Source organism: Podarcis melisellensis (genome assembly GCF_964234715.1).
Source record: "Podarcis melisellensis genome assembly, chromosome: 14".
NCBI lineage: Eukaryota > Metazoa > Chordata > Lepidosauria > Squamata > Lacertidae > Podarcis > Podarcis melisellensis.
In genome coordinates, this window is record NC_138546.1 from 31,796,943 (window position 1) to 31,819,155 (window position 22,213).

General features: G+C 40.3%; 1 protein-coding gene across 10 annotated transcripts in view; it reads left to right on the forward strand.

The window, feature by feature from the left end:
* The window catches only part of MEF2A (myocyte enhancer factor 2A), a 91,856-nt gene that overhangs the window by 14,495 nt on the left and 55,148 nt on the right, over nucleotides 1-22,213 (forward strand). For 9 of the 10 annotated variants that reach the window (XM_081888621.1, XM_081888622.1, XM_081888620.1 and 6 more), the window contains one exon: nucleotides 14,101-14,300. In XM_081888621.1, coding sequence (XP_081744747.1) covers nucleotides 14,247-14,300 — 54 coding nt within the window. In that variant the 5' untranslated portion in view covers nucleotides 14,101-14,246. Of the gene's footprint in view, nucleotides 1-1,033; nucleotides 1,055-14,100; nucleotides 14,301-22,213 lie in introns of those variants that run through there. The other variant, XM_081888623.1, reaches the window with a different exon arrangement.

Below are 22,213 nucleotides of genomic sequence, written 5' to 3' on the forward strand. Positions count from 1 at the left end.
GGGAAGCAGAGCGCAGGCTCAGAGACTCTTCACTGGACACCAGCGGGGAGAGCACAGGTCCTCCGCTACCCACGCCCTCCCTGTGCAGAAGACTTCCGCACAGGGAGAGTAGGAGGAGACTGGGCGTCAAACAACTTTTATGTTGGAAAAGGTTTAAGAAACGCCCACTGTCGGATTCTGCCAGCGACTGAACAGCCATGAAGTGAGGGGCTGTCCAGCCAGGAAAGGTTTAACCAGGCCACCTAGCCAGGAGTAGCGGCAACTTACGCACGAGCAACCCCATATAACCATTACAGTACTGTATTGCGCTTCTCTCTGCCATTTACACCTGTACTAAAATATTGGTGATAATCCAAAGTATTAAAGTAGATAAATTGAGTTGTCTGCATTTTTGAGAACTGTCCACCTGTTGGTCTCATTTAAAAAAACCCCAAATTGTACAATCAGTGCTACTCTTAGTGGCAGAGATCTTCACAGGTCAACTGTGCATGTCAAAAGTTCATATGGCATTGTTCTACTGTAGAGTTGAAGGGGTAACAGTTCTCTGTTTACTTTACTTAGGACTCATCCATGCTGGAGATAATGTGGATTTCAACTGTGTGTGTGTGTGTGTGTGTGTAGAATCCACATGATGTCCTCTTCATCCAAGTAGCAGTCCGTAACCCACTCTCCCAATCTGGATATTCAAAGTCTCTGAATAATCCAATAGGGGAAGAAAATCCAATATAAAATCACACATTACATGACTGAGTGCACTGAAGCACATTCTGTGGGTAGGCTTTAGAAGGGTGGTGACATTTTGTTGGATGCGATCTATTACCTCACCCCGACTCCCATGTTGTTTCTATCAGTCCAAAGGAAGGATGCAGCCCACCCTTTTTCACCTGCTGTTGTTGAAGGCATATTTATGGTATTATTATTTTTTACACAGCTCTTTTGTGTAGAAGTGCTCTTGCACAAAAATAGCTGCATGAAAAATAAAAATTGCTCTTATAGGTACAGGAGGCAGAAAATGAAAATGGGAGGAAGCAGCAGCTTTTCAGAATGTGAATATGTATATATTAAAGTAATATTTCTAGCCATGTGTGAGGGTGTTTCTAAGCTAAATGGGATTAAGTACTTTTGGCCCACTTTCATGGCTGCATGGATTAAAAGTTCTGTCTTGGAAGATGTGGTTTTTTCCCCGTATTTGAAATAAGGATAGAATGCTTCACATCTTCTCCAAGCTTTAGATTCCTATTGTATTTTTTCTTGGCAACTGGTTGTGAAGGGTGTGTATTAATGTTGCATTTGGAACTTCAGCTTCAATGTTCAGTTCAATGCACTGCCGTTTTTATAATAGTGTGTTAAGGTTTTCAGAATGGATCTATTTTGTAGCTATAGTGAAAACAAAAATATTTCTCACTATATCTTTAAAACAGATGATTGCTGAAGTATATATGATAGCTGAAACATACATAATCACTGCAAAATCTTAAATTTTTCACAATGAATTTACAAAAATGTGGCTGACTTAAGTTGTAATGGGGTCAGTACTGTACTACTATCAGACACCTGAACTGGGGGAAAATAAAGGAACGTGGGACACGAAAAGGAAGCTGAGAGTGAGGCAGACTCTTGAATGTTTAAGGTGCACATGGGATGATATTCAGACATTTCCATCTTTCCTAGTTGAGACAGAACACAGGATGCAATGGGAATAACATGGACCAATCCCAAAAATAAAATCAATAGATATCATGAGAGGGCTCTCACAAGATCAATCCATTGAACAGTAAACTAATGATATACCAATATATCACAACGTCTGATATAAGGATAGAACTATGTAAAGGCAAACGAGGTAATGTCCTGGCAAATGCTACCACTTAGGGTTCTAAAACTGATACATACCTTTACCCATTTACAACAATTTTTTAGTACGAAGCAATGGGGTGGCAGGAATAATGAGCGAAGCGATGGCCAGCTTTCTCCACATCCCCACTGTACATGCCCACGTTGTGATTCATGATAGATCACCATGTAAAATATTATGAAACTGTTACCACAATATGGACTTTAAACCAGTTTTGTATAATATATTCATATATTGCCCAGCCCAGGAGTCAGCAAACTTTTTCAGAAGGGGGCGGGTCCACTGTCCCTCAGACCTTGTGGGGGGGCCGGACTATATTTTGAAAAAGAAAGAAAGAAATAACAAATTCCTATGTTCCACAAGTAACCCAGAGATGCATTTTAAAGAAAAGCACACATTCTACTCATGTAAAAACACCAGGCAGGCCCCACAAATAACCACCAGATGCATTTTAAATAAAAGGATATATTCTACTCATGTAAAAACACGCTGATTCCCGGACCGTCCACACATTGGGCCCCCGGCCTTAGTTAGTCAATCCATGGCCCAGCCCTACAGTAGACCAAAGTGTGTTTTCCAAGGTTATCAGAGCCCTTGGTTTCAGGCAAAGATTCAAAATTGTTAAGAGCCTTTCAAGTTGGTTATGGTTACAAGTCTGGAATGAATAAATTTGACTTGTGACTCTCCAAAATATTGTTCTTAACATTTATTTTGTCTTGCATGCCTGCACTGCTAACACACTGCCTGTTATGTCAGACTGACCTAGGGGTCAACCTAGCACAGCAGATCCTTAATACTGGTCCTTGACTTGATAGTATGTTATGCTGCCAGAATTGAACATAGCAATATTGTCCATATCAGTTCTGAATAGGTGAATTATGGAATGTGCTTAATAGGATACTTGAGTAACTTTTAAATAAGGTACGTTGACGCTAACTGCTGTACTACCCAGTATTGTTTGTGAAAGGGAGCTGATGTGTCCTGTTTTTGCTTAGAACTTTATAAACACTTATAATTGAAACTGCACCTGCATCTTAGAGTATTACTTGCCGCATTTTGTCAGCTGGTTTCAAGCTGTCAATTCCTGTTTGAATTTTTTGCTCTTTCAGGATAATAAAAGATTTTTTTGAGGTATTCCAGTGAAAGTTGACATGAAATTGACCCTGCAGACTTTCTAAACATGTATTTCAAAAGGATTTGGTTTAATAGTAAATACTTAAAATTTTTTTTAGTAAATAAGTAATAATTTTTAATAGCAGTTCTTACTCTTAAAAAGACATTAAGTACAAAAATCTAACTTCATAATTTGTGCGGTATAAAAAAAATACACTGCTTTGTTTTGCTTTGCTTCTTCCGTAATCCATCTTTTGTGGGCGTGTAATAATTTTGGAAATTCTTTGTTGCATGTTTAAGTTTTGTCTAATTATGAAATCACTTTAGGCAGTGAACTGTTACTGTCTTTCTTTCTGTAACAGTTCTAATTTGTATCTTAACACAGCTAGCTCTCTGCTTCTTGCCCCCCCCCTTGTAGAGACTTCTGGGAACTATGGTACAGCAAGGAGTAACTCTAAAGCAGTGTTTCCCAACCTTGTGCCTCCAGCTGTTTTTGAACTACAACTCCCATCATCCCTGACTAGCAAGACCAGTGGCAAGGGATGATGGGAATTGTAGTCCAAAAACAGCTGGAGGCACAAGGTTGGGAAACACTGCTCTAAAGGACTGCACTATCATATTCTAGGGAAAATTAACTGTGGTTGTCAGAGCAAGACTCCTGTTGATACTGTACCTTGATGGCTCTAAAATCCGCCACTCTTTGTAACATTTTCTTAATAGCCAAGAGGAATGAGATATGTTTTCTAAATTTTGGGCTATGCAACAACAGTAAGGTGATGTCATGAGCCATGCTTTCTTGTCAAGCAAAGCTTCCTTTTAGGTATGACCTGGTAATTGCTGAAGCACAGTGGACTCTAGGGAGCGATTCAGCTTCTTTGTCTTATGTTACCTTGGAATTTGCAGGTTGAGAAGGCTGTAGCTCCATATATATATATATATGTCCAGTATGGTGACAAAGGAGTAAAAAGAACAGCATTGTAGAATTGGAGGTGTTTGGGTAATAGGGCTGATGTTGCTTTAATCAAAACTCTTTCTTTAACCAGGGTGCTGGAGAAAGTGCAACCCCTCTCTCTTTCTCTTTCTTTTTTTAAAGAATCAACAACGTTTATAAGACTCCAGTACATTCTTTTCTGATGGAAACATGCCTAACAGCTAACCTTAATTTTCTTCTGCTTTGGGGAAGAGGAACTGTGGTAATAGTTCTTAGGATGAACAAGGAATCCCAGAAGCAACATAGGAAAAAGAATGCATTGCATCATGTCACAATTGGCTGTATTTGAAATATGATATTTAAATTGCCTTGAGTTAAATCATTATCCAGAAAATGGACTTGTTTTAAATTGGATTTCTATTTTGAAGCTTATATTACTGGAGCAAACATTACTGGTTGCTATTACAGTGGGAATATAAGGATTGTAACTAAATAGAGCCTTTACGCAAACTAGAAGCATAATCCGAAACCATGTGATCCATGTAGTTAATAAGCATAGCATATTTATGTTTGCTTAGACAATAGAGGCATCTCTGTTTTGGTTCTCTGGACCAGGCTGCTAAGCAAGACCACTTGCTTGAAGACTGATCCAAAATATACTACACGCAAGGGCTGGTAGCTACTGAACAAATTACTGTTTCAGTGAGAGAGAAAGTAAATATCCCTGATATTTAGTTGGTGGAACAATAAATATTCATTAAATTGAACAGTGTTAATTGGGAGAACTTAAAGCAGGAAAACATAATCATGTGTTTGGGCTTCAAGGGCAACTGTCGTGATATACAGTGCAATAGCTCCTGGATCCTATTGCTTTGACTTGGTAATACCTGGGCCCTCTGGGAAGGCCATGATAATCTAATGTGCACTGTTTATGGCAACATGAGAAAGGGCCTTTTCTGCAGTGGCTCCCTGTTTGTGGAATGCTCTCCCCAGGGAGGTTTGGCTGGCAACTTCTTTATACATCTTTAGGCACCAGGCAAAAACATTCCTCTTTAACCAGGCCTTTGGCTGATAGACATCTGATGCCCTTTTAAAATACGTTGTGGAAGTGGAGATTATTTGGTTGTTTTTCCCCTGTTTTGATTATGTATTTTGTGTTTTTTATATTGTGATTATATATTGTGAGCTGCCCTGAGGTCTACAGGTATCAGGCAGTATACAAATTTAATAAATAATAAACATATTAATATGTGCGCATGCACGTTCCTGACTTGTCTGAACTTTAGAAATTATTTTTATTAGAACACTTGTAAATACAATATTTTAAGACATGACAATTCAACAGCACACGTTTCTGTTAGCATACTTTACGTTTTAAGGGGGGCGAAACTTACATACATACAGTTTTTTTTTTTATGCAGCCTTTCCACAGTTGAAAACATTCTCAAAAGCAGGCAGGGTCAGGGGCAGCCAGGTACACTTCCCCTGGGCCTCGGAAGGCTAAGCCACTTAGGGGGCTCCTTTGTGTTTGGTCACTAGCCATGATCCTGCTCTTTTGGTACTTGATTGAATATAAATTGTGAGAAGAAGGCTAAGCACATCAGAAAAAGTCACTTATTGGTGTTGTATTCATTCATTTGGTTAGTACTTCTGTGAAATAGTGCCTTTTTAGAAACGGAAAAATTCTAAGCTGCAGAACTACATGATAAGTAATTAACTGATAGACAGGAAAGATTTGCTAAAATCTTGGCCGGGGAGGGTGGGATACAAATAAAAGTTAATAATAATAATAATAATAATTTTAGCCACCTCTGTTTAGCAAAAAGCACAACAACAATTTAACTGACAACTATTTCAAAGTAGATGACTTACAGCAATGCAATTTCCATGAATGCACAGAGTTAGACAGAAAATCATTTTTAAAAACAGTGAATAATGCTGTCCCCTAACCCCTGTTTATTGCTGATGCAAGTTGAAATAGTAGACTGCTGTGACTGTAATATCAGCTGTTCCTAGCCAATCATTAATGGTCATTGCTTCAGCTGCTATAGCTCTTCAAGCAAGCAGATAGCGAAAGAGTAGGGGATGTACTGCCAGCCTTGGATCCCTTGGCAGTGATTTCCTTTTCTGAGTCAGATTCGCAAAGACCTCTGGCCTATAGTATATCTCTGCTATGATCTGTTTGTAGAGTTTACTCATAAATCATGATGTTGGAAAATGCATGTATTATCACCTTTTACAGTTTAATTCACGTGTGTTAAGCTGTATGGTACCAATAATGGCATGTAAATGTGAAACTATAAAACTCAATTTCTGGGAACATCCATTATAAAACTTCATTTTAAGCACCTAATTAGTGCTTCTTATGAAAGGTATAAAAGTATTTTTGTGTTGTGCAGAGTGGGGATCTGGAAGGTTTGAACAGACCTTCTATCCCCTAAGATCCCATTTTTTCTGGTCATAGACTGGGAGATGGAGTGGGGGGAAGGAGTGCCCTGTTGGGATTCTCCATGAGTGTGTGCAGCAGACACCCATGTCACTTTAAAAGCATATGGATATGATTCCTAATCTTGATTAGTTTTCAGCCTACTCTGAGATGAGACTGAGGTGAGTGTATAAGTTGGATGAAGGAAACTATAGTAAATGGTCTATACCAGGAATGTCCAACAGGTTGACCATGTTTGACAGGTCAACCCCCAATTGTTAAAAGTCAATCATGGACGATCACGGGCTCATCTTTGTCCGGGGGGGGGGGATTTGGCCCTGCCCGCTCCCTTTTTCCTTTATCCACGCACGATTTCAAGAATGGAAGACGGAGTTTCCTCTGGCGATCTGACCTGCACCCCTAAAAAAGATCAAGAATTTAGACTTGCCTCCCTAAAAACAGCTTTGACAGTATTTTTAAAGCTCAAATGTGTGATAATCGTGTTAGTGAATGGATAATCTGTGCTGCATATTCTAATGTTCTAATGTAGAAATCAAACTGATTGTTACAACAGCTTGCAATGCATGCTTTGGAAAGTAAAATAATATTCTGATTGAATTTCATATAATTTGAATAATATACTGTTCTTGCATAGTCTTAATCCTCCATTGAACTTGAACGTGGTGGCACAGTTCTATAGTTAACTATAGTTAACTGAAGACTTCCTGGGTTACTGCTCTGTGCCAGAAGAATAAGTTCAAGCACATAATGCCTTTTTCAGCACACAAATGATCATCTATTACAAGCACTGTATGCTTTGTTACTGTGTGATTTTGGACTACTTGCTTCCTTCACTCTAACATGGGGGTGGGGAGGGGATGACTGATCTGCATATCCTGTGGTCAAGGCTGGTGCAAGAGATGGTACTGCTGGAATTATTGCTGCTGCCCCCACTCCGCATCTCTGCCTCTCTGCCTGCTTGCTTGCTTTGTCCTTTTGCTGCTGCATTAGTAGCATCAGCACTGACTCTGTCTTCCTCTTCTTCCTGCCTCACTCAGGAGGGGCAGCAGGATCCTGGGAGAGTGCTTCTGCTCCTACTATGGTGGCTAGAAGTGGCCTTAATTTTTATAGTTATTTAGCGCCTTTGCCTTTCCTAGAGTGAGGCAGGGAAGATGGGGAGGGCGCAGCAAAGAATTTGGCTGGCTGGCAGGCATTGTTGAGCAGACAATGAGAGAAATGAGCAGTGGGTCCCAGTGTGTGTATGCGTGCCAGTTCACTGTTTCTCCACATCCACCACCTGAGATTATTGTCTCTGCTTGCCTTATGAAAGATTAAAGCCCTGTTTGTGGTGATTTATAAAGTATTTTGCACATTTAGGCAGCAAATGACATTTTGAGACTCTTAACTCAATAAAAACCTTCAGTCGCAAGTCTTCAGATTTGAGCAATTTTACTGCTTAAAACCATTTAGGTAGCCCAATCTTGTGCAAGCTTACTCAGAAAAAAATAGATATTCAGTCGGGTTAAAGGTAGATGCTTATAAAATTGAAGCCTAAATCATCTTAAAGTCTATTATAAATGGAGCTCTGAGGTACAGCTATGATTCCAAGGGGCAACCTTTAAAGGGGAACCAAAATGAACTGAGTTCATCTTATAGGAAATATAAGCACATGATTCATCCTTTAAAAAATGTAAACTTGAATGCTGTTTTCATGAGAGCTATACATAGCTAGTCCTGGTGGGCTGTTTTGAGAATGTAGTAGGAGTAGATAAGACCAATCCTTTCCATGACCTTCAGACAACAACCCCCTTTGAACAGCTGTCCCCCACTGTGCCATTCTCTTCATCTGGAATAGATGGAACTGCATTCTTTCCAGTGTTAGAAACTGACATATAAAAACTAGGAGCTGAATGGCACCTTAAACCTAGGTTATGAGCACAACAATGGAATGTCTAGCCACACTTTTTAAATCACAAGAATAAAAGCTGAAAATGAATGAACTGCAGCTAAAATATTATGTTTGTTTTCCACATGGTCTAGTCCTTCCCCTCCCCACCCACCTAATATCCCTAGAGGGTCTCTCCTCCAGTCTTCAGAAAGTAGCTGGTAGTGGGGAGGCAGAAAAGGGTCCTCCTTTCTTTCCACTCTTCAGTTTTAATCCAAAATCTTAGGCTCAGTACTGCACCCAGAGCTCAGAAACTACTCGCACTAATGAAATTTTCTGTTGCAAAATTCTCCTAGAACAATGGGTGTTTCGAACACGGATTCTTTCCTATTGTTTCAAGATGCCACGTAGTGCATCTTCCCCACATCATTCTTCCTTGCTCTCCCACCTGCTTATTATGTGCTTTTCTGGATTGACTGTTGAGATGCTACCTGGTTTTATAACTTAATTCATGCAGCTAGAAAAAACAGATCAGTGTCAGCGTTTCAAGCTTTTGACCTGCTTCTGCTTAGGGAAGAAACATTGCATCTAACTTCCTGATCTATGCTGCTCAGCCAGAGAGACTTTTACGAACTGTATCAAGGTGCTGAGGCAGACGCACATGGGAGTACATTTCACTGAAGTTAGTTGGACTTAAAAGCTAGCAAGTTTAAAACTAGGTGGTAGAAGAAGACGTTGCATATGGATCAGTACTCCATCTTTTTTTTTTTAAGTGTGCAGTTTGTATAATAAAATGTCATCAGCTATCCCATTCACAAAATCAGATTTTTTTCCTTTGTAAAAGCAGATGGTGTGGGGAGTTCTTCCAAGAAAAACTGGTTAGTACTTGCCTTAAACAAAACTATATATCAACAATAAATAAGAAGTTATTTCATAACTTTGAACATATAAAAATGTATGCCTTAAGCACTGTTGCACAAGGGTTCTACTTTGGAGTTCAGTGTGTGTCATGACAAAATTACAAATGTATTCTCCTGTTCCATGACAGGTTAAGTATACCCAGGAGCATTTGGTGAGGGACTTTGTCAAAAGCCCCCCTGCTTCTTATTTATTTAAATATATTTTTAAAATTGGTGTCAGTGCTTTAATCAATATACTCCACTACTCCCCCCCCCCTTTGCATCTCTTAATGTCCAACTGCATTCCTTTTTCAAAATTATTTCCCTTCCTTTCTGTTCTCCATTTGGGCCAGGCTTCCATTTTATGAAAAAGCGATCGGTTAGTTTCCTTGATGATGCTTTTTAAACATGCTGGTTAAAAACCAGCTTGATGGTAATTTCTTGATCTGTGCTGTAAATTCTAGCTGAGCTTGTGGTTTTGAATACCCTGTTATTGAATCCTTTCCCCTTTCCCTTTCAGCTTCCTTTTTACCAATCACCTCATTTTTGAAAAGTTTCTTTTTTTGAAGTGAACTGTAACTGTCTTGGCGTTCCTCATTTTACAGAGGGGTAAAATGACAAAGGAGAAAAGAGAATACACCAGGAGGAAGGTGACCAAAGTCTATCTAAATAAAAAACGTCTTTAACTGAAAAACTGCAGCACTCTGGTGTCAGGACTCTTGTTTCTGTGTCAAGGGTCAGACAGAGACTTCTGATATAAAGCTGTCCCTGTAATCCCCATGTCTGTTTGTGTGTGGGGGGGTGTTATGGGTTTGTTCTGTTTTTGTTTGTTTTTATTATATATTATGTGTTTTTATTTTGTATTTTTATGCTGTGAACCACCCTGAGATCCTCAGACAAATTAAATAAATAAAATGTAGGACACAGCTTGTGTCCTAAAAGAATATTTTGTGAAGTTTAAAACTGAGTGGCTGGTGTCTTGTTCAGTCCTGTATCTTTGTTACCCTTGTCCTTTCTATATTGCCCTAATGTCATCAGGACAGAAGCAGTTTTCTCTGTTCAGTCAGCAAATATGTTGGTCTAGTACAGGGGTAGGCAACCTGAGGCCTGGGGGCCTGGATGCGGCTCAATCGCCTTCTCAATCCGGCCCGCAGACAGTCTAGGAATCAGCATATTTTTACATGAGTAGAATGTGTGCATTTGTTTAAAATGCATCTTTGGGTTATTTGTGTGGCATAGGAATTCATTCACCCTCCCCCCAAATATAGTCCAGCCCACCACATGGTCTGAGGGACGGTGGACTGGCCCACTGCTGAAAAAGGTTGCTGACCCCTGGTCTAGTAGTTACAGTGGTACTTCAGGTTACATATGGTTCAGGTTACATACACTTCAGGTTACAGACTCCGCTAACCCAGAAATAGTACCTTGGGTTAAGAACTTCGCTTCAGGATGAGAACAGAAATCGTGCTTCGGCGGCGCGGCGGCAGCAGGAGGCCCCATTAGCTAAAGTGGTGCTTCAGGTTAAGAACAGTTTCAGGTTAAGAACGGACCTCTGGAACGAATTAAGTACTTAACCCAAGGTACCACTGTATTCCTCAACAGAGGCAGGAAGCTATCTTACAGCAAGTCAAACTGCTTGTCCGTCTAGCCCAGCTGCGTGACTGGTAGTGGCTCTTCAGAGTACAGTGTTGGGCAGAGGTATCTCCTGTGCTTTCATCCTTTTGTTACCTTCTTCCCTTGCTAAGGATCTTATTTCAATTAAGGATGCCATGTGCAGGTGGCATCTGTATTCAGTAGTGCTACCTTCCTAAATGTAGCCTGCTCCATGATGTAAAAAGGGGTAGTATTTATATCAAGGACACATAGGTACTCTTTGTCTACACAAAGCTGTAGTTTACACTCTGCGCCAATGGTAACACATGTGTCCATTTTCAATTTCTTCTAACTTTGTCTCCTGGACATTTTAATGATATTCTAAGCTCTAAAACAAGACTTAGATGTCAGAGGAATATTCAAATGGAATTTCTCAAATTATATTCCTCTTATCCATTTTTAATGCTGCATCAGAATATCATGGCTGTATCCTCAGTTGAGGGTGAATGTGAAATGCTATCTGACTAATCTTGTGCTGCCACTACTTATTAACTCTGAGAATTGTGTTTAGTGCATTTGCCCATTTTCCTATACATGGCTGAAAGGTAGTGCATTTTGTGACAGGTGAGAGACAATTTGTGTTGATTTCAGTAAGCCATTTCCCCCTATATGGGAAAGATTTAGAAGACTGCAAACTCTGTAATCAATCCTATTTTTTTTTAATTACGGTACTTTGGCAGACTTGGATTGGGGCCAACGGTCTGTAGACCATGGCTGGTCTTGATAGCCAGTCCATGGTAGTTCTTTCCCATTCTTCCCACTTCTTCAATCCAGTGTCAGATGTCTAAAAAGCAGCAAGAAGTCTTGCAGTGTTGTTTCCAAGATTCAGCACCCAATTCTTCAGGTGCCTGAACACATGTGGGGATGTTCCTGATTTCACCCTGGCAACAAGCAGTCCTGCTGCTTACAGTGGTGCCTCGCAAGACAAAATTAATTCGTTCCGCAAGTCTTTTCGTCTTGCGAGTTTTTCGTCTTGCGAAGCACGGTTTCCCATAGGAATGCATTAAAAATCAATTAATGCGTTCCTATGGACCTCTTCCGAAGGCCGGCGAGGAGTGAAAGTCTTTGCTCCCCCCCCGCCTGCCTTCAAAAGCCGTCCGGGGGCTTTTAAATCGCCCCGGACAGTCCCGGGGCGATTTAAAAGCCCCCGGTTAGGCAGGCAGGGGGGACAAAGACTTTTGCCCCCCGCCCGCCTTCGGAAGAGGTCCTGGACCTCTTCTGAAGGCTGGCGGGGGGCAAAAGTCTTTGCTCCCCCCCGCCTGCCTTCAAAAGCCGTCCGGGGGCTTTTAAATCGCCCCGGACAGTCCCGGGGCGATTTAAAAGCCCCCGGGAAGGCAGGCATGGGGGACAAAGACTTTTGCCCCCCGCCCGCCTTCGGAAGAGGTCCTGGACCTCTTCTGAAGGCTGGCGGGGGGCAAAAGTCTTTGCGCCCCCCCGCCTGCCTTCAAAAGCCGTGCGGGATAGCGGGAAGCGCTTCCCTGCTATCCCGGACCGCTTTTAAAATGCTGGCGGTGGGGAGCAAAGCCTTTCGCTCCGCCGGCCTTCCTGGACCTCTTCTGAAGTCCGGAGGGGGGGGGGAAAGGCTTTGCTCCCCACCGCCAGCATTTAAAAGAGGTCCCCGGAGATTTCCCTATGGGCTTTCGTCTTGCGAAGCAAGCCCATAGGGAAAATCGTCTAGCGAAGCGATGCAAAAACCGAAAACCCCTTTCGTCTTGCGAGGCATTCGTCTTGCGGGGCACCACTGTATTTAGTATCTCTGGAGTATAAAGTGAAGACACGACACTTCTATAGGCTCAGGGAAAGGGTTGGGAACTGCTTGATTCTGTGCACTGTGCAAAAGGTTCATTTGCCAGTGATGAAGTGTATTTGCAGATCTGTGTTCAAGATGAGCATCTTTACATAGGGCCATAGGCCCAAGGCTTGAGGATACCAAGTGAGGATTTTTTTTTACTTTGAACGTTGAATATGTATGCGCACACACACACCTTGCCCATGGAGAATAATAAAGATAGGAAGGTTCATTTGCTCAAAATGCCTTGTGTGTCTATATATTGTTGCTTGCATGCATGGTAGCTTAATGCATTCACTTGCCTTTATGTTGACTTAACCAACTCCTGCCTTTTCCTGTACCTGTATTGTCATGCGGTCAATTTAGAAACCTGTTGCTTTGAGAGCACTCACAGACTTGTACTTTGTGTTCCCTTTACTCCCCACAAGCAGATTCCATTCTCCTCCTCCTTGGCTTTCTCTCATCATAGTTCACAATGGGTGGAATCAGGCAAAGTGTGTTTGGTACTAACCTGGATTATATTTGATTGGGTCCCGGAACATCAATGTGTAGTATCTGCTTAGTATTTGCAGTCTCTGATATATATAATCTACTCATTTCTGAGGAAGTTTCTACATTTTTAAGGAAAATGTAACTTGTGAGCTCCAGTACATATGCACACGTTTCAGCTTGCAAGCCTTTTCATTTATGTGGATGGTGACAGGCTTATTGGAAAAGTTTGCAAGCAGCAAAGAAGTGTTGGATTGGTAATTGGCTTGTTAGTGATGTGTGAAAACTTGCAAGTTTTACAGTAATGAATATAACCTTGAATTTCTCAGCTATTTGTCAGCCTGTATGTTCCTGTGAAATAGTCTTTTGGGAAAATGGAGTGCTACATGGAGAAGTCTCAGAATGGATTTATTTTTAAACGGCATTCAAAAGATGTTTTGTTCTTGAATAGCATCTTCTATTTGAGCATGCACTATTCTCCAGAAAGAAGAACCAGGAGAGTAACTGGTGGAGCAAAACCCAGTCAGTTTGGGCTTCAATTTAGTTCAACTTCATATTGCAAAATATTGGAAAGAGACTTGCTTTTTTGCTAGTTTTCTGCATGTCCGTACTAAAACACAACTGCTAAATACTTTGACTTCTATAATGTAATATATAAAACAGAAATAAATTGCGCCAATGCAGCGTGTGTTATTGGTACATTTCTGTCCACAATAAGATATTAAATAATTGTGATACTTCTAAAATTGCATTGACAGAATAAAATAGTTGCAGCTGAAGGACTGGTTCAGGATATTTTAATTTTTTTAAAGTTATTGACTTTTGTACCTCTAAACCATTGGGTAACTAACAAATGCAAACTTTTGAATTGGGTTCTGTGACTGAAGTCTGTCTTGATCAGAGTACAGTTGAACACATCATATGATATAATTCACTGTATTTCATTCTGATCAGAGAAGAGGCTGGGTTGTCTTGCATTTGACTTTTAATATGTAAACATTTGTGATGTGAAATATGTACTTTTGACATCAGAAACCAATTTTAATGTTTTTCCATTCTAGGCTTTCGTTACAACTGCACAGTGCATGGTCGTGGAAAAGAATTTAGGCTTTAGTCCTGGAAGACAACTATCTATCATGTGCTAGGATACAAAGTTTGTGGATACTTTTACTTGTGTGCTTCTGGATTATAAAGAAGGAAAGTGAAAATGGGGAGGAAGAAAATACAGATCACAAGAATAATGGACGAACGGAACAGACAGGTGAGAAATAATAATGTTAAGCAAAGGTGGTCATTTCATATGGCTTCCCCAATAGCAGAGTCCTCCTCATCTCCTTTTCCTCTTGTGCCATATCTATTAGATTGTAAGCCTGTTTGGATATTTGTCTTACTTTTATTGATCTTATGCAGTATAAGGTGCTATGGAAGGTTTTTTGGCTGAAGAATTGGGATAAAATGCTTTAAGTAAGTAATTGTGTCATTAATTTTCCAATAACTTGATTTAACAGCATCTGGCTCCACACACTTTGTTGACAGAGCAGATACTGTTTGAGTCATGTGTGAGTCATGTGACCAAATGACCAATAAGAAAAAGTATAAAATATAGAATAATAACTAAGATCTCACAATCCTAGCAGTTCTAAGCCATGACAACATTTAGATCAGTGATGGCCAAACTTGCTCCTCCAGCTGTTTTGGGACTACAGTTCCCATCATCCCTGACCACTGGTCCTGTTAGCTAGGGATGATGGGAGTTGTAGTCCCAAAACAGCTGGAGGGCCAAGTTTGGCCATAACTGATTTAGATATTTTCTACTAGCTTCGTAAATTGCATCTGCCTAATATTGTTTTTTAATTGGTTGGCCTCTTTTGTTGTCTGCTTCCCACCCCCAACATATTAATCTGGCAAAATTCCATTGACACGGATACAAAGTTCCATTGACACGGATACACCAGTCTATAAGAGAGGCTCCAAAGCGGGTCCTAGTACTCTTTTCTCTCAAAGTTTACTACCAAAAAGAGGTTTATGCCAGCTTCCTGTTGAACACTTACTGACTTAAGGGGGTGGTGGTGGAAGATATCAGTTTAACCTATTGGCAAAATCAAAAACAAACTTGTATCTTTTATGGGGGGAAACCCCCAGCATCTGACATTAAATCAGCATTTTAACTGTATTTGTTCAGTAAGATGAATACAGTAGTAAGGAAACTTTTCATGTTTTCAGCCAGTTCTTGTTTAGAAATATACTATTGCTATTATTTAGCTGTAATTTTATTATGTGTGTTCCTTTACAGACACAAGATAGTGGCAGCGCTGTCTTAAACTATTATTACTAAGTACATAGTGAGGGAAGTCTTAAAACATTCCTCTTCAGATAGGATTATACCTCAGCTCTATCCTGTATACAAAGTAACTGATACTCTGGGGGATTATAATTAACATGAGACTGTCATTGTAGTGGTAATTACAAACTCTTATCTGCCTGAATGAGCTGTAGGCCATTTATATAATTGAGCTAGATGGAATAAATGGTTGTAACTGGGCTATCAAAGGGACTCAGTGTCAGCATCATCAAATAGTCTTCTTTGTTAACAATTAAGAGAGAACTTTTCCCCATAAGAGAACTTTTCCCCATGAATTAAGTGTATAAAAGCATTTTGCAAATGCTTATCAGGTCTGTGACCTTATAAGAATTTTTTGTTATGTTTTTGCAACATTAGATTCTGTAAACATATTAAAGCCCCTGATGGACTTAATAAAACACTGAGAAGGCCTGCCCTTCACTGTTGTGCAAAGTTGAAATCATTTTATGCTTTCTCAAATGCATTGTTCTGGTTTTAGATGTTTTTATAGCAAAAGAGGAAAAATGGGCTGTTCACTTGAAGCTTGGGTATAGCGGTTCCACTTACGATTCAGTCTAAGATGGATTGCTTTAATGTGGGCAAATCCCCATAGTGTCAGTGAAATGGTTGTGTATGCAATACACGTGGGTGGGCTGAGATTAACTACTTGTCCTGAAGAAGTAACTGCTTGTCCTGAAGAAGAAAGCTGCACTTGAGGCCACCCTTATAAGTTACTCAGTGGGTGGGTGACATCCACTGCTTTACTTATCTAGACAGTTCCTTCTCTCCACCCTACCAGTTGCTTATCATCTCCCCTAGTAATCTAACCCCACCACTGGAGCATTTGTTAGGGTGTTTAATGAGACACCCAGGTTTATATCCTGCATTGGCTCAGATATAAGCCTCACCTGAATATAAGCCACACCTTTAAAATTCAAGGGGAGAAAAGAAAAAAAGACAATACCCAAATATAAGCAGCTCCCTTAAAATTCAGCAGGCACTCACACCCGTTCTGTTTTACCGTATGTTTGTTTCAGCAGTGATATCGTAAATGCCAGTTTTTGTAAGGTCATGAATTTAAGCCACTCTTTAACTTTTCACGGTCAGAATTTGGAAAAAAAGGGGAGCCTTATATTCAGGTACTGCCTGCTTTATACTTTGAGCCAAGTTGATGGTTTTGCTGTTGATGTTTAAAGCCCTAAACAACGTGAGACCAGGGTACTTTGATGAGTTCCTCCCTGGATCATATTAAATTAATCTTTAAGATCTTATGAGGAGATCCTGCTGTTTGATGACTAGTGGATTGTCACTTGAAAATAACTTTATCAGTGACAGCACCCCCCATGGTCTCTCTCAGGTAATTTGTCAGGTGGTGACAGGAATGATTTTTAAAAGCCTTTTGAAAATTTAACTTTACACATACTTTAACTTTACACATACATGCTTACATTTAAAATTTTTATTTAGTATACTGCTCAGGTTTATTTGTGATACACAGTTTTCTATTTTCTTGTTTTTATTTTATTTTTTAGGTGATTTTATTGAATGTTGTTGGCATTCTTACTGTTGCAAACCATTTATGAACTTTTATTAAGAGATATGCATGGATTATCATTTTGTTCAAATGGTAACTTTATAACACACGGAAACCAAGTTGTGTATAGCTTGTTACCATGTAGTTAGAAGTCACGGGATAAGCCTCAATTTATTGAGAATAGTCACAGAGCAGGGGTGTGTCTGAAGAACTTGCCACTATGTGATTATGTTGTTATTTTGCCACAATGGAGTGTGTTTTTCCCTGTGAGACATAAGTTGTGTGATTGGCTCACAGTTGCTGCCCAAACTATGCAGTTTTCTAAAGGCAATTTGAAGCAACTGGCATCCTGTAAGGGTAAAATGAGAAGGTGGGAGGAGAGCCATGTATATCACTCTGTGCTCTTCGATGGATTAAAAATGTAATGTCTTTTTGGCACTGAGCAATATATGGATATAGAACTAGATAATACATTTTGGTAAATTTCCTTGTCTGCTATGTGAAGCAAAAGAGAAATTGGGGTTTGGAAGAAGTTTGTTGCAATTATTGTGAGTGCCAGTTAACTGGGTTAGTGCAATTGCAGGGGGAATACTTTTCACATGTCTCCTCTGTATCTTAACAGTCTGACCCTTAAGTATAGTAGTAGTTGTCCATTTCATTGCGTAATACAGCATTTGAAATGGTCTAATTTCAACTCTCCTTGGGCTGACCTTTTACATAAGCATAGTCTGTGTTAATAAACTTCTTATTTACATCTATATACCTTTTCTATGCTGCAAGCAGTTTTACATAAAAATATCACAGAACATTTAAATACGGCAATTAAACATAAGATGCCAAAATCAAAAAGCTTTTGAAACTTTGTAAACATCAAATGAACTTGGAACTGCCTATTAATTGCCTCCAGAAGCCTTCTGAAATAAGTCTTGTAATCTCTGCAAAAGGTCCTAAGCAAAGAGGTGTATTTGACCTTATAGCAGATGTCTTTACTTCAAAACTGACGAACTGTCCAGGCAGCTCAAGGGAGAAATGATCTTCCAGGTTATTCTCCATCATTGAAGGAGTTCAAAATAAGAACCAGCAGCTTGCACTTGGACCCAGAAACGGCAGATAACTAGTACAGTTCAATTTATTTTTGCTTTCCAGTGTTCGTTAGGTGGTGAGCTACAGCATTCTTCACCTGCATGAGCTTCGGAATAGTTTTCATTGACAATCCCTGTAAAATGCATTACAATAAAGGCAACTCCCATCGTTCATGCGGGTTCAGTTCCAAGGGTTATGCATATAAAGCAAAAATCTCATATAGGTAAAATTGCTTGCAAAGCCATTATTACTCAGATTATAGGTGGGGCATGTGCTTAGTCCCCCTCTATGGAAGGAAGAAATAGCTGCCCTGCAGCTAGGCAGCCCACCTTCTATAAGGCTGCCTGTAAGGGCAGGATCAGAGGTGGGAGGAAACTGGAAGACCCAAGCAGACCCAGTGCAAAGAGAGTTTTGTAAGTTCGTGGTCTTTCCAGGCAAGTCCTACTCGGCACACCCTGTGTTTAGCTAGTCGTTCAGTGGTTCTGGGAGTAGTTAGGATGTTCTTATGGGAACTCAAATTGTTCTGTGAGTTCTTGTGAGAGCATCCCCACCACTCACAGAGCCACCAATCTGCCAGCCCAAAGAACCCTGCTTCCAGGGTGTACAGAGTGGTACTTGCCCAGGCAGGTTCAGGTTTGTGGAGCAACAGAAGAGAGAAGGAAGGAGACAAGCAGAGAGAGAGAAAGCCAAGCACATATAGTCATGTGTAATGTGCATAAGATGCAGGTTTATTGCAGTCCCTTCTAGAAGTTACAGAAGTACAGTCATACCTCCGGTTACAGACGCTTCAGGTTGTGTGTTTTCAAGTTGCGCACCGCGCCGAACCTGCAAGTACCAGAACAGGTTACTTCTGGGTTTCGGTGCATGCACAGAAGCGCTAAATCGTGCTTTGCGCATGCGTGGAAGCGCCGAATCGCAGCCTGCACGTGCGCAGATGTGGCGCTGCGGGTTGCAAATGTGCCTCCCGCACAGATCACGTTCACAACCCAAGTGTCCACTGTATGTACAAGAGTAGCACAATCCTGTGTTGTCAAAAGGGGCTGGAGCTGACAAAAGCCACTCCTGGTCACTGTCTATGCTTGTTCAGGAACAAAAAAGACCTGCATGTGCACTACTCCCCCAGCCCCGTCCTTTTGAAACTGTGGGAATGATACTGCCTGGGCAGGAATCTCCTCCACCCCCCATCATTTTATATCACCAAAGGTTTGTAAGCATGTCCTGTGACCTGCTTCAAAGTAGTCTGAAGTTAGGCAAGAGAGTTCTTACTGCTGGTGGTCCATATTTTACTCCTCACTTACCCAGAGCCTTTGCCATTGTGTTTCACAAAATCTAAAACCACTTGTGAATTTACTGTTTACAAATCTGCCTGTTTTTATTTTCTAAAGGACTTATGGCTTAAGCTCTGTAGCTTCTTGAACAGTTACCTATGTCCACAATAGTATAGCTTTAGGAATTTTGTACTCCATAAAAATTATTTTTTTAAAAAAGGAATTTTGTACCCCAAAAACATGTTTTTATCAGCACAAGCACATATACTACTCCAGCAACTTATTCTTGAAAATGGTTAGCAATTGTATGACAACAGTTTTTACTTGAAGAAATCATTTCAGCTTATGGAGCTAATGCAGGCAGCTTAATGGAAAACCCAATTCCATCTGTACTTAGAGCAGTGCTGCTGGTGCATTGACCTAATTGTAAAGCTCATTATCTGAGTCAGATAAAATTATTGAGCTGAGAACAATAACTAAATCATAACTCTTCTGATCAATGCTTATTTAACTTTGAGAATCTTTTGGTCACGGGTTATATGTTATCACTTTTTAAAGGTTGCTGCTCTGAACCAAAACGTAAAACTTTTCCAGTTATTTCATAAGTGCATTTGTGACTGTTATTATTATTTATTGAATTTATATTATCCTCCTACTCATTTAATCCTCACAACAACCCTGTGAGGTAGGTTAGGTCAAGAGGCAGTGATTAGCCCAAAGTCACTCATTGGCCAAGTGGGATTTGAACACTGCTCTCCCAGATCCTAGTCCAGCTCTCTGAGCACTACACCTCACTGTTTCTCTAAAACTCATAAGAATAAAATGAATACTTCCAAGAAAATCTTGGGTAAGGTATTAATAGATGTTCTGTCCACTGGCAGAATATTGTAATTGGTTTTGAATGAACACCCCCATGTGGTGTCCATGGACAACATGGCACACTCAAAATGCCCCCCTGTATCTGCTGAGGGTGCCCTATCCCCCCCTATTTTTAAACTGAGATTTTAAAGCTTTCTCTTGTTGCTGATGTTTAGATGGGCAGACTACCTGCTTCTTTTTGTGGGGTGAGGGCTGTTGCTTGCTTTTTGAGAGGGGTTTATTTGTTTTTGCCTGGGAGGTATTTTGCCTATTTTGAAGAAGGGAATCTGAGCATCACCAGTTTTCTTCTAAGAAATGAGTATTTCACAGTGCCTCCAACAGTTTGCTAGGTTTCCAGATGTGCTTCTATGCTGCAAAGATTTGGCTTACAATATGTAGGAAGAATTGGTTCTGCTGCTAGAGGCAGGTAGACAGAGTCTGTTCTGTTTTTAGAGCTGCTAACCACATATCACATTCACCTCAGTCATTTCTGTGGGTTTCTTAAATTATGCAGATGAATTCCTGAATAGAACTTTGTAGATTAGACATGCTTAAGCTCTGTCTTTGGCAGGTCTGGATATTCTTTTTCTAGTTACAGTATCTGGTAGACAAACTCCCCACCCCGTGAAGTTTGCCATGAAATAATTTCATCTAGGAATGCATTCCTAACAGGGCTATGTGAACTTCCTTTCTGGATGTGTGCCAGATTTGTGTATATCTATGTACTTTATTTGACTCTTGGTCCCACTTCTTACACACGTTTGGCCAGTGTCCCAGAAAGAAGCACGAATGAGCACATGGACGGATTCAGATAAAGAACAACTTTATAATGCTTTGGTTTATTCTTCTGCAGTAGAAATTCTCTGTTCCTGTGGGACCAACTTGGTTGTGTTTCTGTGGGAAAAGCCTGAGTCTTGGAGCAGTTTGACACACTAGCTTCTATAATGGAATAGCTTTTAGTAACAACAGTAAGGAAGGCTATCCTAGATTCTCTACATTCCTTGGATCCCTGATGGGAATCTGTGGCCCTCCAGATGTTGTTGGACTACAATTCCCATTATCTCTGACCATCAACTGGCTGAGGCTGATAGGAGTTTTGAGTAGAATTACTTGAAGGGTCGCATGTTCCCAACCCCTGTACTTTGATTAAGAGCACCGTTGAAGCTATGTTATTCCCATGGTTGAAGAACCAAAATGTTCATGAAATGTGCGTGAAAGTTGTGTGTGTTGCCCCTCAAACATTCTGTTTTGTTTTAGTCTCCAGACATTTGCACAATGAATTAGATTAGTTTCAAATCTACTGGGCCTCTGCTTTCTAACCAGGTTTATTGGTTTGTTCTCTGTTGCAGATACTTCCCCCCTCCCAAGTCACATTGACCTTGTTGCACGTCCAGCTCAGGAAGTGACAGTCTGGTTATTTATGCCTGTTTTGCTTGGCCAGGATATCCATAGTGAGCTAAATGACTTGGGAGCTCAGGAACTCTCTGCCTGACCTTCCGATAGCATCAAATTGTGGCTGAAGGCATAAACATGGGATGCAGAGTGACAAAGTTCAGTTGGAGGGGGCCAGTTGAGCCATCTTGAGAGTACACTTGCTTATTTTATTAAACAACATTTATATACCATGTGATTGTAAGAAAATCTCTAATCAATTTACATCAGGGCATATTGTCTGTAAGCCCATAGGGCAACATAAGTTCCCTCTGATGTAGTGGGTTTTGAATAGTGTCAACAAATTATTGGATCCCCTTTCCTTGTGTAATCATTCACAACCAGGTGGTTACATGGCTTAGCTGGCATAAAACCTAGATGTAACCTTCATGTAACAAGTACGGTATATTACCCTGTATTTAGCTGTTGCTTGAATTTTATGTCCTGGTTTCCCAAATCAGCTTGGAAACCTGGAGTTTTGCTGCTGTTTTTTATATATTTTTTTGCATATTTATTTTTATGTTCAGTTTGGTTATACAGTTTTTGATGTGTTTCATTTATTTTTAATGACTACTTTGTTATGTTTGTAATTATGTAAATCTTTACATATTGTAAGCTGCATTGTTTTAACTATGGAAAGGCGGCATACAAATAAAATG